Consider the following 16625-nt stretch of genomic DNA (forward strand, 5'->3'; position numbering starts at 1 on the left):
TTCCTTTCTCTCTCTTTACAGGATGGTTCACTTGGCAACATAGATGACCTTGCTCAGGAATACTCTGAATACTACAACACGTGCTTCAGCGACGTCAGCGACCGTATGGAGGAGCTCCGCAAAAGACGAGTGTCCCAAGAGCTCGACATGGTGAATGAACACTGTCACTCACTTCTGCTGCATGCTAGTTAGCAGCTATATTTGGAGTGTTTCAAGACTCAAAAGCAGCAAGCATACTTGTCCAAAGGGAGTGAGTGTAAGTCAACACAGTGGTGATTGTGGAAATCCACAGGAGAGTCGGGTTGTCCCTTTCACATGGATGTAGGGTAGTGGGGCACCTCTTCGGTTGCCTAGCTGCGAGCAAACGAATGAAGGAATGCAGCGGGTGCTGCCACAAAGGTTGTTTGTGTGATGGTGCGCTAGCCATTAAGCCCACATGTAAACAAATCGAGTACAGTGGCTCCTCTAAGGTCGAACACAATCCGTTCTGGGACGATGTATTCACAATTTAGAATACATTTTGTCCCACAGGAGATGATGGAAATTGAATTAATCCGTTCCAGCGAGAAGTAGCTGTCACCGTCATAAAACCTGAACGAACGCTTAGACAAGTTTGAAAATTGTAAAACATAAATACATGAATACTCTGTAAGAGGCCTACTAGGGCTTGGGAGGTGAGTTGCTTAATACTTAACACTGCAGTTTAGATTCAGTTTTTCTTCTTTTAGTAATACAGTGGTGCCTTGAGATACGAGTGACTCGACTTATGAGTTTTTCGAGATATGAGCCGTCATTCCGAGCACAGACTTGAGATACGAGCGTGTATGGTGGCAGTGAACTGAACTCAACTCACTTCACAGTAAGCCGCCCTTTGACAAATACTGAACAATTCATCAAAAAAATCGACTTCAAGCTGTTAATTGCCCGTCCAGTTGAAGTTTACTGTCAAACTAAACATAAAACAGAGAGTTACACCAACGTAGCTTAACCCTTCAGTGCGCTATGAATGCTTACGTTAAATTTAATCTATGTTGTGGCGCTGTAACCCTCTCAGTAACGGAATGACCACAAATGGTGTAGGAACGCATGTAGAGAAACAATGTAATGGTACCCAGTCGTATAATCTTTATTGCCTGCGAAGAACGACTAATGCTAGTGCTGTACTGATGATTTGCTTCTTCGTTACTTTTCGTCATTAAACAAGAAATTACAACAATTTTTTTTGTTTTTGGGGGAAGACTGGAACAGATTAATTTGATTTCTGAAATAACTTTTTGAGTTACGAGCGTGGTCACTGAAGTAATTAAACCCTTATCTTAAGGCACCACTGTGTTGTCGACTTAGCCATATTTTACTTGGCAGCCACGGCAGAGACTCCTGTATTTTTCTTTCTCATTGCATCACTGTTACCTTTCTGTGGTAGCATAACAAAAGCAAAGAAATAGCAGGTCTCTTTTTAACCTTTTAGATCACTCACTGAACCAGTCTCGTGAGATATGCTGAGGTCTCGCATAATGTTGAATTTTGTTCGTTAGAGACCTATTTTACAGTCATTTCTGGTCGAAGGTGTTCAACCTTAGCAGATCGATTGTACTTCCTTGTTTCCCCCCAAATTTATTTCTCATTATTGCTTTAAGTTTGCAGTGTAGGTGATTTCACCGTGAAAAGGGCATTGGAGCTCAACTTCTTGAGCACCTAAAATGAGAGCAGCTTTTACCCCATAGAATCTATTCAGACTGATGTCATTTTAAGAGGTGTAATCAGTGTACATGGCTCCCAACGCTCTGGCCAAAACATTGAATTATGATTCTCATTTTATTATGATGGACTGGTCACGTTCCATGCATGACCCATGCTGGCTCTCCTCCATTGTGTCAAAGCTGGAAACCCCCATCTGAAATTACATTTAAGTGGAAAATGATGAAGTCGCATTGGTGTTGCAGGGTCGTACTAAAATACGCGATCCACCAAAGTTTGAGGTCCGGCGTAAAACTGCAAAAATGTGTGTGGGACCGACCTCCAGATGCTGATCGCGTGACGCAACATTAGACTCGATTATTGCTCACACATGCTGCACGTGCGTGCGCAGCGGGAAACGGTTGATACGCAACCCTGTGCCATTTTGTCTTCGTTTATGTGCTCAGTTTTTCCATTTTGTTTAAGGACACTTGTTTTTTGATGGTAACCATGTGGTTTCAGTCGGGTGGACAAGGGCTAGTAAAAGATGAGTGCCGATTTATTGAATGCGTCCTTTTAAATCAGTCGTTTACAGTGGAAACAGTTATGCATCTGCTTGAGTGTTCTCGCTGTGTGGCCCTTGGGTTAAATATAATATTTGTCACACATTGTAAATTGCCTGAAGGTAATTTGAAACAGTCTCATCCTTGGTGGACAAAACGAGGGGAAAGGAAGCAATCAGAGCCGATTCTTGTCTGTGAAGAGGAGGCGAGAGCTGACTGGGCCCCGAGCCTGAAGGAGGATGTGGACTCGGGCGAAGGGATGAGGGGAATGAAGAGGAGGAGAGTTGAATTTGAGAGCCTGCAGCTGTCCCACCACTCTGCGGAGTTTGGCAGCAAAATATAGAGGAGAGGAGGGAAAAACATAGGAGGGAACACGGGTGAGACAACACCTCATTGAGGTTCTCTCAAAAGGCACGGTCTCCTCAACCCACGCTGTATAGATTTTACCTCATACCCTTTCTAAAATTGTCTTGAAAAAGTACGTGCAAATCGTGTAAGCATTTTCTACTAAAACCGCATACCAAAATATGACCAAATTTCATACAATATTGTTGCTCAGAGAGCTACAAGGTTTTATTTTTGGGCTTCGGACTCTAATTAACACAAGGAGACAGAATTAGCTTGAATACCTTACACCTGTCTTCCCGTGGATTGATGGTGGTAAAGAAGGTCACAATCAGTGGCGGGAATCTATGTTCATGGCGAGGCTTTTAGAAAGTGGCTCTCTAGAGGGACGAGGCCTTTATACGAAAGGCCAAAGTCTTGTAAAGGGTACAGGAAAATCAGTCTCAACAACACCATTGTCCTTCTTCCAGTCTCATTTGAATCAAATCACCAGTAGCAATGATCGCTTCTAGTCAGAATACATTACATTTAATTTTCAGGAGTAGATCCATCAATTAATACCATTTGCTGGCATCTTTCTTTTGCCAAAACATATTATGCGAATAAAGTCCGAGTAGCACAAATATACAGCTTTTGGATCAGACCAAGTGGACTGTTTCTCTCGTTCGGACGATTCCAACGAAGGAAATGTGCGGTCTCTTAAATTGCTCAATAGGCCTAATCAGTTAAATCTCAACGGTTTAGTGACTTCCTCGACCGCCTGGAAGAAAATTGACGACTGGAAAGTCTTAAACCTTCATTGTCATCGCCATGGTAGCTGTAAAAGAAAAACTGTAAACCTATTCAGTGCTCATAAGTTGCTGTTCTTGGTCATTAGTAGTTTAGTTAGAGCTTTACATAGTTGATACAATGGCTCTGAGACTGACTGGCAATCAGGGTGTAGTCAGAGATAATGTGATAAGAGGTATAGAAAATGGATGGATGGAAGTCGCTGGTCTTCCACTGATGTTTTTGGTAATCACATTGTTTTTGCTTTGTTTTGTTTTGCTCAATGCATCCGCTAAGCCTTTTAGGGGCCTCTCATTAACACAGCGATGGCTGGTCAAGTAAAACATGTCTCTTCCCCTATTTAGAGCTGATGATGGAAGCTCTCAGAGAACACTACCCACTTCCTGCTGGGCCCCCCAGCGTTTTGTTTTTCTGTATCTTCATGTTAGCATGGTAACAAAGGGAGTAAACCAACATCCCCTTAGGGGATGGGGACCTATGGATTAGCACTACCAAGCACCGTTTCTTAGCAGTCTTGTAGATGGGAATCTCATCGGTATGCTGACGGTACAGAAATATTCTAAAGCCACATAAATAGAACTTAATGTGTGGACAGTAATTCATAAATCGTAACAACAGATACAGTACGTCAAAAATTGAAATTGACATGCAGTTGAAAATAGCTATGTTTACGGAACAAGTATTTTATGTAACTTTTTTAGTAAAATTGTTTTTCCAAGTCCAAAAAAAAGTTATACAAGTCGCTGTTGTAATGCAACTTAAAAATTGTAAAAGCTGTTGCCAAGCTTATCCTTTTCAGATTACCGCTTTTAACAAGTTCCTTTTTAATTCCATCATCAGTCTATTATCTATTATTACTAATACATTTGTGTACATGTCTCAAATTTTAAATGCTAAAAAGACATAGCCATTAGAGATCTAAGGTGCTTTGCTTCATAATATTTTCTGTGGGTTTGGGATTTTATTTTATTTATTTTTTTTAGGCTATTTTCTTTGAGGTTTTAGGGTACAATTTGAGGATTCACTGTCATTTTTCCAATAAAGCTTTTACTTGCCAGTTTAATAGCTATGTCAGAATTTTTTTATTTGATTTTGCTATTGTATCTGTTATTTGTAAGGATATTATTAATGATGACCATATCAGTTCACTTGCAGACTGCCGTATTCCTTACACAGTAGTAGCTACAGGTGTAATCTTTCTGCGTTTCAAGAATAGCTGGTGAATAGCTGATTTCTCATGGAGCAAAAAGGCGTGTAATTGCATTCCAAAGATGGAGCAGATGCATCGCGTCAAAAAGTGCTGGGTTATTTGGCCGCAGGGTGAGCCTTTTAACATTTTGCTATTAAGCAATTGAAGTGTCTTGTGAATATCATTTCAAAGCTTTGAGTATCCAAATGTGCCTTTGAAGATTTGATACTTTTTTTTAATTTTTTTTTTTTTTTTTTATAAAGAGACAAATTCTTCATTTGGTGATGACACTGCTCAAGCCTCGGGAATAACCTCAGGAATGTTCAGTGATTGGTTGGGAGCTTGGCAGTCGAGACTGTGAAGTGTTTTGCTTTGCCACGAGGCGAACACCAGCGGGGGCCAAGTTGTTTGTCAAAGTGGGTCAGATCATTGAGGTTACGACTACAGAGGAGAGGAAAGAAAGGCAAACCCCAGGTGCTTGTTTGTTCTTTCCACCTTTGGGCATTAGCATTGAAACGTAGCCAGCAGCCCTTTTGTTACTTTAAGATTTTCTTCAAATAGTGTCGGCATGCCTTCAATGTTGGGATAACCTGTCTGCAGGTGTTAAGTTTCTAATTCTTATTGCGTGATTTATTTGTCGGCCTACAGAAGGTGACTATGTCATTGGAATTTGTAATACTGTTGGTATTTGCCTTTGAATAACAAAAAAAATGCTGATCCAAAAGGCTTTAGAATGCTTGACACAACCATGCCTGTGCTGCAAGTATGGCTGTTCTCACTAACGTAACACTTTTTGGAACAGAAGACCATAGAGGTGTTACTGAGTGGGCTGGTGCTTTCCTGTTTTACTTCTGGCTACCGACAACATCATACTGGTGTGCGTTTATGTGTACGTCCAGTTCCCCATGTTTGAATCATGCCATACTGGTCCCACAGCTTAACGTCTTTTTTTGGGCTCGCACCAGGCTTTCCAGTTAGTGCCTGTTCGTCTCGCAGCGCTAACTATCGACCTCGCGCTCGCCCACCCAGACTCGTCGGACCGCGCCAGCTGGCATGCCTCCACTAAGCCACCTGGTCTTTCGGGTTTTGCCACATATCCGCCTACCTTTCGCCTACAAGCTTGGCACAGGCTGCACTGCGGTGTCTCCTGCCGACGGTGGGCTTTTGCAGTTATGCTTGGACCAACCGTTGCTATTTAACACTCACATGGGGTATTTCTGTCCTCTCCTTTTCATGCACATTCTGGAAATGCAGCTGTGAGGCAGAATTAAGCAGTAGTCTTTAGTTTTTGATGTATAGAAATCAGTGTTGGGTTTTTTTCTCCCCGCGAACCTAGTGAGGACAAGCAGTACGGAAAATGGATGGGCGGATATATCTCGAGCATTCTAGCATCTTAGCATTAGACAAAATTTCCTTGCTGGAGTATAAGGAAAATTTACTATATATTGTTTTATAACAGATGTCACAGCTTATATATAGTCTAGCTTCCCACAGCTGATGCCATGTTGTCTTCTTTAGATCGCAAACAAATTGAGACAAATTATAACAATTCCACACGCTGTTGTTCATGATGAATTAATCGATCAGTATGCACCTCCAAGTTTCATCCCAAGCAAGATATTACAATAATTGCTTTACAGCAGCTTTCAATGCCTTTTTGGTTTTGGTTGTCGTAGTTTACTTGCTGCCAACGTGAGCGTCCCAGTCTGCGTGTGGTAAGCGTGATCCTCATTAAGGCAAGCATGGCCTCGCTATGCTCCCCTCACCTGATCTTTGATTCAATTCAGTCACACATAAGCCATCAGCGTCGGCATCACAAACAACCCCTCTGACAGATCTCCACATTGAAGCGAATGGACGCCAGTTCACGCCAAGGTAAGTAGGGCAACATCTCGGGCTGGTGCTGGCAAGTTCATGTAAAGGATAGCGTCGCCTCCTGTGGGATTCGTTTATGTGAACTATCTTTCACACGTCCACGTACAAACCTGGCAAGAACATTGATTTTTCTCTGTCAGCAAAGCTTCTGACAGAAATCCCAATTTTGCCCTGTAAGCTTTTGCATGAATTTTTCAACATCGCTCCGCGCTACAACAAAGTCGCTTTCACTGATCTTTTTTTTCACTGGTCTTCCTCGTTTTACACATTCAAAGCCTCCCTCTGTGTCAAAGATCGAAGTCGGAGGAAGTCTGTGTCCGAATCTCTGTCCTCCACGGTGAATTGTATGAATCTTGATCAGATGATGTTTTTTTTTTCTTTTTTTTTTTTTACGTGCGGCATGTTGGCCAGCCAACTAACGGCAGGGATTTTTAAAAATAGATTTTTGCGGTCAGTTAGTGAGACTGTCATCACTGCTGTTGCTATTCTCAGGCGAAACCATAAGAGGATCTGATAGCCGAAACAATCTCTTGCCACTTTGTGCGAAACGCTGTGATGTGACAGCGAGTGCTCACCTTGTTCACGGTGGCTCACTTTCTTTGTTCAGCCGCGTCATTGTGCGCAGCTCAGTTGTTTGAACGCAGCGGGCTGCCAAGGTTGTTTAAAGTGGATAGATTGGTTGTAAGTTCTTCTTCTACAGGAGGACTGGGAGTCACAGACAGAATATTATTGATATGTTTTTCTAGTGTTTTTCTAGGGATAAAGACAGTATTCCAATACAGCGATTGTTGTATCATCACAACATCTGGCTGTTTTGATTGAAAATAGGAATGTTCTGTGATTGGTTTCAAGCTTGGCGGTCTAGACTGTGAACCGTAAACCTTTATCCCAAATCTTCTTGACATGCATCTTGGCAATTTAATTAAGCCACTTCCTATTCCTCTGCTGGACCTTTACGAGACATGTTTTTGGCCTTAGCCCCGGACCTGCCATCTCACTTAAGGAACTATTCCATCTTTTTCCTAGTCAGGACAAATTGTTTGTGGGCTCTTTTGACATGACTGGAATTGCATCTTGGAAAAAACAGTGTAATGCTGAAACTGATAAACAGATGACCAGACTAATGGGCCTGAAGGATTCTCGGGCTTCAATATGCAACGGGTCCGTGCTGAGAAGTGACACTCTTGGCTTTTAGCTACTGCAGCACCTTTTGTAGATCTTTTCTTTTTCTGACCCAATGCCCACAGGTTCATTAAAGATCTCTTAAAAGTAGGCTATGTCACTTTTGACTAAGCTTTACACGATCAGGATTTTTGGTGCCGATCAGCGAGTTTAAAAAAACAGATAACCGATCACCGCTCCGATCACAAGATGGAGGAATGTGTCTATTTAAATGACCTGTTCATTTACTGTATATACTTGTGTACTTAATTGCTCAAAACATTATATTTACAATAAATAATGTATATTTGTTCTAATCTTTTGTCCTCTATTTATGCCAGTGAGGCATAGTGACAGACAGAACAAATTAATGGTCTTCTATTAGATTCTAATCAGTCAGGTCAAACCAACATGACAGAAATAATGGGTGCTAACATTACTGTAATTAAATTACTGTAATTAAATTGCTTCACCCACACCAAAACGTTAGAGCATGATTCGACAGAACGGGGGCATGTTTACATACAGCCGTCAGTGCTACCACTAGCTTGCTAGGCTACATAACGTTTTGTTGCTTGCGAGCCGTTTTGTATTAAAAGTACGTGAACACACCTCAAGCAAGCCATAAACGAACGTCCTCTCCTGTCCTGAGCACCGGTAAAGCCCAATGATCATCAAAAACGGGATGCAGTGGTATCGGGATTTTAGATTTTATTGCAGTAGTTTGTGAGTGAAAGGCCAAATTTGTCTTGTCTGTCCCGACGTATTTTTATTTTATATGACTTCATTGGGCGTCATATATTTACAGTACTAAGTCAAAAGACACGCGACAAGGCTAAAAATAAACTAGCTTTTGGATTCAAATATACCGTGCACGATGGCGACGCGGAGTAAATGTCTTTTGCGGAGCGATCGGATTGGCGAATTATGACATTAAAGCCGGTCAGCATAAAACCGATCAGGCCGATAAAATCGGTGTAAAGTCTACTTTTGACTTTTTGACCATTTACTTCTTGACTCATTCCCAAACACTCACAAAGGAGGAAAACAAATGGTCAAATTCAAGATCACACTGATCAGGATGTCCAACAGAGCATATTTAGGAAGTTCTTTGGAGGTTCAATATCCTATGACTGCCCTGCCATGATTCATCTGGGAGAAAATAATCATTTCTCTTTTCCTGTTCCTCTGTTAATGACTTAATTCCTCTTTTGTGATAAAAGGTCGGCTGCCAGCCTCCCAACATTGCTGTCATTTCCTTTATGTGGCTGCAATGCTCCTTTGAAAGAGATTAACATGTTGCCTCCATTGTTACGCTGATGTCAAATTCTATTCTTATCCTATCTTAAAAATTATTTTCCATGCCCATCTACTTGTTCTGGTTTTACATTGTATCCTCTGTTAAAGGGTTTCCTTGATTGACAATGGGGGAAAATTAACAGTCAGTCACTCATTTAGTTATTTCTTCTACAGGATTATATGGAATTTTTATTTGAAACAGCCATCCTTTATATACTACTCCTTAGAAAAGGATGGACATTTAACGGATTTTTAAAAAAATGACCACTCAAATCATGATTTTTAGAAACTAACGTTTGACTGCAGCAATATGATATTTACTTTTTTCTTTTTTTTTAAAAAGGGCTTCAAAATGTACTTTCATGTCTTTTAGTGCCCAGTTTACTTTCTTTGGCAACCCAAATTAATTGCGCTCTGCTGGTTCTTGCCCAGTAGTGAGTGCCATTGTTGATATGAATGTTAGATTGATTGATTTAGATTACATTTATGTCAGAAATGGGTTTACATTACTCAAATACTCACGTTTTGCAAATTAAATTACATCCCATTTATTTCCAGTGCTTTCAGTCAGTGTGAATATAGAAACAAGAAGTTCTCTTGAAAAATATTTTTGGCATGGGTGACTCACAGAAAAGTATGAGGAGTTACGGAATGTTACAACAGGTATTATTTAAAATAACGTGTTAAACACATCATTGTTATTTCAGTAGTTCAAGGGTCGATTTCTGCATGAAATGGACCTGGTTTTTTTTTTACCATATTTGGAGGAAAAGTCAAGGTCCACCACCATCCAATATTATTTCAAGGGCAATTAAAACTCATTCAGTGGCAGTCCTCCATGTTAACATTGACATTTCAATTCAATACCCGTCAATGGCAGTGAATGAATTAAAACAGGTTGATAAACACTGCCTTTTGCAAGGCTCGGCTTGTTGAGTAAATGAAGGGTTGGGTTAAGGCCGTGCTCTTTTATTTGTTGTCACTCGCGTATGGCGGGTGTGTCGAAATGCTGAAGAACAGGGTTCCCACATCAGGGTTTGTCGCGTGTAGATATTCCTTCTACTCGGTCTGCAGTCACTCGGACCCCTTTTCTCCTTTTGTAAAAACACAAAGTGCTCATGCGTGGTATTTTGTGCTTACAGTTCTTGTATGTTACTTGATGTTGACTCACCTCCTTTCTTCTTCCTTAGGAGAAACAGGATCCAAACAATATCTCTTTACAGCTCCGCACTGAGATCCAGGTATGTTGATGACACACACATGCACAAATAGCAGCCACTTCATTAGGTACAAAACACATTTTCCCATGGAAATAAAATGTAAAAAGACTTAATTTATTCCAGGGTTAGACTGTCACGATCATAAAACATGTGTTAATTGTTTGACTTGAGTTAAATTTTTCATTCAGTTTCATTTAAAATGTGAATTGTAGCACTTGCAAATGACTTTGGGCCGTCCACTGTATTGTTGACATGAATCTCATCTCATCATCAAGTTAGCGTTATTATCATTAGAAAGGGTAAACGTTTTGGTCTAAAATCTTACTACAGTAGATTCTACATGTGTACCTTCTGAAGTGGGACACGACCAGTGCAAAAAATGTCCCCCTGCTTCTTGTTGAACTTGTGCTGTATACACTGTTAGGACATGGGAATGTATGCAAAGCGTTTTGTGTGGACAGCTACTGCACAAGAGGGAGCTTCAACTCTAGCTTGAAACAAGTTTTGACTAACCTGTCTCTTCTTCAGGAGTCACTGGGCTTCAGCAGCGACGTCTCCACTCCAGAAACAGACAGAAAGTAAGTCCACCTATTCTCCACCGTCCGACATGCAAGCGAGCCTTTCGAATTGTGTAGCCTGTATCATGTCAGCGCAATGTACAACGCAGGCCAGACGGTGTCAAATATAACATCACGCGTGAAGTTTAGCTTCTCCTACGCACAAACGAACTTCCACCTGCTACTCGTGTGATTGATGGAGCGCCACAATGAGGGGCTTCAAGGAAAGGTCACTCAAGCGCGCCCGCAGGCAGTCGAGGTCACCTCCTCAGGTGGAAAGCTGCCACTTAATAGATGAGCGCAGCCAGGCGTGTGGAAGAGGAGATTTGGAGACACAGGCCGAGCCGTGGAGCACTTAGACACATGAAAACGCTGATTTACTGAGACAAACGGACTCATACAATACAGCCAACTGTTAACACACACAAAAAATAATAATAATCGTACCATATTCGTGTTATTCGTGCCATTTAACGGCTCATTATTGCTGTTTACAGGGGTCCTTAAAAAAGCAATTTGTCTGAGACTTTTTTTTGCCCGATTCCGAGTTGTCTTTAACAGCATCATGTGACCCCAGGGATGGGTTGGTAACGCTTAATGAGAAATAAAATCTTGTCGTGAAACATAAGTCAATGATAAACTATTGCTAATACCTTAAGATTTCAACATTCGTACTTGCCCTGCCATGTGTGGAACAGCTGGTTTCACCCCTACAAGTGATGTTATATTATGCAGTGTACATAATTACAGTTACATTATACATAAGCTGCGTGACCCGTACTTTGTGTCCCTCGGCCACATCCTTACGGCGCTGGCTACTTCCTCCTGCTGACCCGCTCGTTCTAGCAGGCTTTCTCTTTTCCTTCCTGCCTTTGTGTCCAGACGCGGGCTGGAGGGTGAGGCCAAATGAGCACAGACCAAGGAGCTTTATTGTACCGGGTTTGGGCGCGGTTCCTGAAGGACAAAGTGTATGAGATCATGCTATAGAAATGGGTCAGCAATAAAAAATAAAATAAATAAATAAATAAAAAAAAGTTTCTGCGCTGACTTCTGGGTATAGTCACTTGACATAGGCTCCAACTCCCTGCCACCCTTAACAGGATCAGTGGTAATAAAAGTGGATGGATGCTTCGTATGCAATATTTGGTCATGGAAATAGCTAACACACAGGTATCAAACTCGAGGCCGGGCGCCAGATCCGGCCCGCCGCATCATTTTCTGTGGACGGCAAAAGCAAATCATGTGCGTCAACTTCCATGATTATTGCTCAAATCTGTACCAAAATTTCAAATTGTCATTTGTAATTAAAGTTAAGCTGTTGCAAAAGCATTGATTTTGTTAACAAACCACTTTTTACAATAACTTGAAGAATAGTTGAACTACTATCCCTGACTTCTGATTTCAAAACTAGTTATCCATCAACTTGTTGTGTATATGTAATTAATATGATAAAACATGGTGAATGTTTAAATTGAATGATTATAACGGTCCCCAGAGCTAAACCGTAACTACTACATGGCCAGTGTGACAAAAATGAGTTTGACACCCCTGACCTAACATAACACAAAAAGGTCTTAGCTGTCATATTTTGAGGGAGACTCTCACCCCTGTGTGACCTTTGGTGGGCTTGCACTGTTCACGTGACAAGCATATGCAGCTGAGGACGCACATACCACAGACTGGCCTCGCTCACAGATGTACATGTTGCGCAGAGAAAAGCCCGAGCATGATGGGAACCAGATGCCAAATAATTTGGAATGACGTCTCCCCTTTTCCTTTGACTCTGCTGCTGTGCTCGTCTTCTTCCTGTCAGTCTGGTTTCTATCGCTTGAATGACACTAGTCGTTTAAAGATCGCATAAGGAATGCCCTTTGTGTATACCAAGCAAAGGTCAGCGGTATTACAAAAAGCTTCATCGTATGTGAGTGTTTGAGTGCTTTAGAATTTTGTTTCCTTTTTTTCTTACAATAGTTTTGGTCTTATTGCTTTTACTGCAAGTTTGATTGAACTCTTCAATGCAAGACCCAAATTATTTCCACCAGAATGTATTAATGGACGCGTTCTACAACCTTTGCATTGACTTTTTCTATTGCTCACCTGTCTGGCCGTAAAGAGTGTCAAACCCAGTCATACCCCAAAGTTCTAACCCCCGCCCCTGCCATCACTTCTGTGCATGACAACAGCACCCAGAGGGGGTGACCCAAACTTGATCCTCACATCACTTCCACCAATCCTACCCGACAAGCATTGGTCACTCCTTGTTGCCAGGAGGTGGGCACACTTGTCATGATGCCTAGCAGTTTGGTGATGACATGTAGCTCTCAGACGGCCGGGGAGTTCAAGCTAGGGACTTCCTGTTTTGGGGCATTGTTACAGAGAGCGAGGGGCAGCATACTAATCAGTGAGATAAATTGAGTTTGATGAAAGCAAGACACAAAATCATGATTACACCTGAAGAGCTATACAGGAAAAGTGTACAGCCTACCCTATGTTGTTCCCACTAAAGTTGAGATAGACACATTGACGTTATACTGTATGCCTTAATTGAAAAGTTAAGGTTTAGGCGATAAGCGTCCTCCAATCAATGCGTAGGACTGCATTTAAAAAAAAAAAAAAAAAAAAAAAAAAAAAGGGGGGGGGGGGGGGGATGCCGTACATGGAGGGTTAAACCAATTAAGTTGCCAGGCTGCACAATGCCTGGATTGACACTCTCTCTGAAAGACATTCAGGATCTTTTTTTTTGTTTTTTTTCCTCTTTTTTTTCCTTCCCCCCCAACCCCAAGTGTCTGAGCAGCACAGATGTGTGTGTGCGCCGCACAGTCTAATTTATAGAGCATGAAGGAACGGGGGACACTGACTGAGAAAAGGTTAAATTGAGTTTGTTCCGTTCACATTAGCTTTAGCTTTAAATGAGTCGAGGCATCCATTCAATTAGCATCTCATTACGATGGCACAACTCCAATCTCCTGCACGGAGAGTGCGTTCAAATAGTACCAATATAGTTTGGCGGTGACAATTAGTGAACAATTCTTCAAAACAAAAAGAGCCTTTGAGTTGTTTATTTCTACTCGAGAGTTGAAATTTACTGTTAAGCTAAATGTAAAACAAAGCTAAGGCCACCTTGTATATTTACAACCACAAAGCTTAGCCTTTCAGTCTGCTAGCTTAATGCTTAATAGCATCTATGTTGTGGTGCTTTAACCCTTAAACAACAGATTGAACTCAAACCGTGTAGCAACACGTAGAAAGACAATATAACAGTACTCACTCATGTATTCCTTATCATCTCTGCATAGAATGCCTTATATTAGTGCCGTACTGATGAGTCAAGAGAGGCATTAGACGTCTCGATGAACAATATATGCATCCATCTAATACTGCACCTAGGTGGCCAAGTCAGGCACACCAGAAGGTGCAGCACAATGGCCATTCAATTGAAGCAGTGTGACAAAAACTGTTCAATTATTTTTAATTCTTTTTTTTTTTTTTAATGAATTACTATATGTTTTTACAAAGTATTATGGAGTGCTATTTTTCCTAATTAAAATACACATTACAACATTTCTTTATTATTTTTTTGAATGGCGCCTGAAAAGAACCTTTGGAATTACGGAAGCTCATTCTGATCCCGCTTTTAATGTGAAGAAACAGACTGCTAATAATGATGCCAGTGTTCACTTCTTAAAACTGAAACCTAACTTGCAGCCAACAATGGTGGAAAAAGGCTTTCGTGTGCCTCTGACTTGTTGTTTTTCTCCATTAATTTTGATTGCTTTGGACGATTTATAGATATGTGTCAGGACTTTTTTTCTCCTCTTACTGCTTTCCACATCTTAATATGTCTTCCCACTCCTCTCCCGTGCCATGCTTGTGACCGGTCGAGGGAAGTGGAAAAACAAACAGGCTGAGTCTGCCCTCTTGCATTTTTTTTTTCACCTTCTCTTACTGCCCTCCTTTCCCCTTTCTTCCATATTTACTCTATCTTCACTCTCTGGAGCCTGCTCAAGCACTCTTTTTTTCTTTTTTTAATAATAAGAACCACTTCTGACCTCATGTGGTGAACAGATGCCACTGCAGCTGCATTTTTTGCAAAGAGGCTGCAAATATAATAATAGTCTGAGTTCACCATAAGTTTTGTTGTTTTAACTAGATTTTTTTTTTAAAGCCATAATTTTGACACAGTAAATAGTGATGATGCATCAAGATCATCTGAATAAAGGTGCAGTTCCGGAATTTGTTCTTTACCACGGCATAAATGCCCGTGCAGGAAGTAGCTTAATTACTGAAACCAGTACATTAATAAACAAACACAATACTCTTTGTTTTTGTTTTTTTACAGTTGTGCCTTTACAGGTCTACTGAATGACATTGTGCCATTTACAGCATTTCTGGTGTGACTTTCCACAATATTTTAAAGCATGGTGCTTTGGGAACGTCTGGGAAAGGTCTTGGAAATCTCGCTCACTGAAACAGTTATTGAACTGCTTAAAATGATTGTGCTGTCAACAGCGGTTTGGAGACTGTGAGCCCAAACCTTTGAAAAATAATTGCATTATCGTTCCCGGAAAAAAAAAAGCTAAGACGAGGAGGATCATCAAATGAACAATGCGCAGGGTACTGGTCTGTGAATAGGGAATGTTTTAATGAAGTTGCGCTCTGTACGTGAATAAACAAATGAATGAAAAATGACTATATAATACCCTTTTAGCCATGTGATTGGGTGAAGTCTGGGATAGCCCCCTGCTCCCTTCAACCCTGAACAGGATAAGTGCTATTGAAAACGCTCATTAAAATTATTATTATTATTTTTAAAATTTTCTTTAATAAATTTTTTTTTTTGTCCTGTTCGGCTGTTAGGTCAAGCAGAATGGAAAAACTATCCCTTTGAGGTTTATTGAGAATCAGACTTGATCAGTCGAACAGAAAAGTTTCAAGAAGGGAGAGAGAAACAAAGACAAAGCAGTAATAGTAAACAGGATGACAGAAGTACATCATTACATTATCTACAACAATTAAACATTAAATATGAGTGTTGCATGGGGCTGTAGAGCTACACCCTGTGAGGGAAGTTCAGGATAAGATAGAACAGGACAAGGACAAGGGTCGTGACCCCGACTGTACAACTGAAGTGTGCTGGCATTAATTATGTGAATTATAAAAGTCTTCAGGACGAGAGTATAAGTGAGGGGCTACACAAGCGAGTTGCATATTCATGAGTTATTTGTTGCAGTAAGTGACTGACCATACCCAGTGAAAGAGTCCTAGGGGTGTGTGTCTGCGGATACATGCAAGTGAATTGATACCGTTTTACATGCACAAAGACTGACATAAATTATTAATTAATAATTGTATTAAAATTTTCTTGTTTGACCTCAGGATGTCGCTGCACAAATCCAGCTCTGAAGATGGATCTGGAGGTAATGGATTAAATCCTGCCCCTGTTCAAGAAGCTACCAACATCATGTTTGGAATTGGAATTTTTCATATCAATAAAATATGTCCTCTCTTTAGGGAAATGGGACAACAAGAAGAAGAACAAGTCGTTCTGGCAGAATTTCCGCAAGCCTCAGCACAAGGCGGTCGTGCGACAGACATCGAAAGGTTTGTGCGGTGTGTGTGTTTTTTTTTTTTTTTTTTTTTTTTTCCCCCACCTGCTTTGTATCTGAAGCCACCTTTGATGTTGGATTCATTTGCTTGATTCAGGTGAGGACATCGGCTACGTGGCCAGCGAGATCACCATGAGCGACGAGGAGCGAATCCAGCTGATGATGATGGTGAAAGAGAAGATGATCACCGTGGAAGAAGCGCTGGCTCGGGTAGGAACCTTCAGAGAACGTCATGCCCCCCCAACACCACCCCTTAAAACCACACGTTATCCGAGACTAGTCTCTAACTACCATCTGACTAAAATGACTCATGATTACTAACTGTGACGGAAACCAAGCATTGT

At 41.1% G+C, this 16625-nt stretch overlaps 1 protein-coding gene across 14 annotated transcripts in view; it reads left to right on the forward strand.

Moving 5' to 3' along the window:
• Positions 1–16625, forward strand: part of sash1a (SAM and SH3 domain containing 1a) — a 144152-nt gene that overhangs the window by 103713 nt on the left and 23814 nt on the right. For 6 of the 14 annotated variants that reach the window (XM_061704234.1, XM_061704239.1, XM_061704236.1 and 3 more), the window contains exons 2-7: positions 22–150; positions 10089–10139; positions 10647–10696; positions 16052–16092; positions 16187–16285; positions 16379–16491. In XM_061704234.1, the coding sequence (XP_061560218.1) occupies positions 22–150; positions 10089–10139; positions 10647–10696; positions 16052–16092; positions 16187–16285; positions 16379–16491 (483 nt within the window). Of the gene's footprint in view, positions 1–21; positions 151–4926; positions 5038–6239; positions 6439–10088; positions 10140–10646; positions 10697–16051; positions 16093–16186; positions 16286–16378; positions 16492–16625 lie in introns of those variants that run through there. The other 8 variants (XM_061704235.1, XM_061704240.1, XM_061704238.1 and 5 more) reach the window with 5 other exon arrangements.

Source organism: Phycodurus eques, chromosome 18, assembly GCF_024500275.1.
Source record: "Phycodurus eques isolate BA_2022a chromosome 18, UOR_Pequ_1.1, whole genome shotgun sequence".
NCBI lineage: Eukaryota > Metazoa > Chordata > Actinopteri > Syngnathiformes > Syngnathidae > Phycodurus > Phycodurus eques.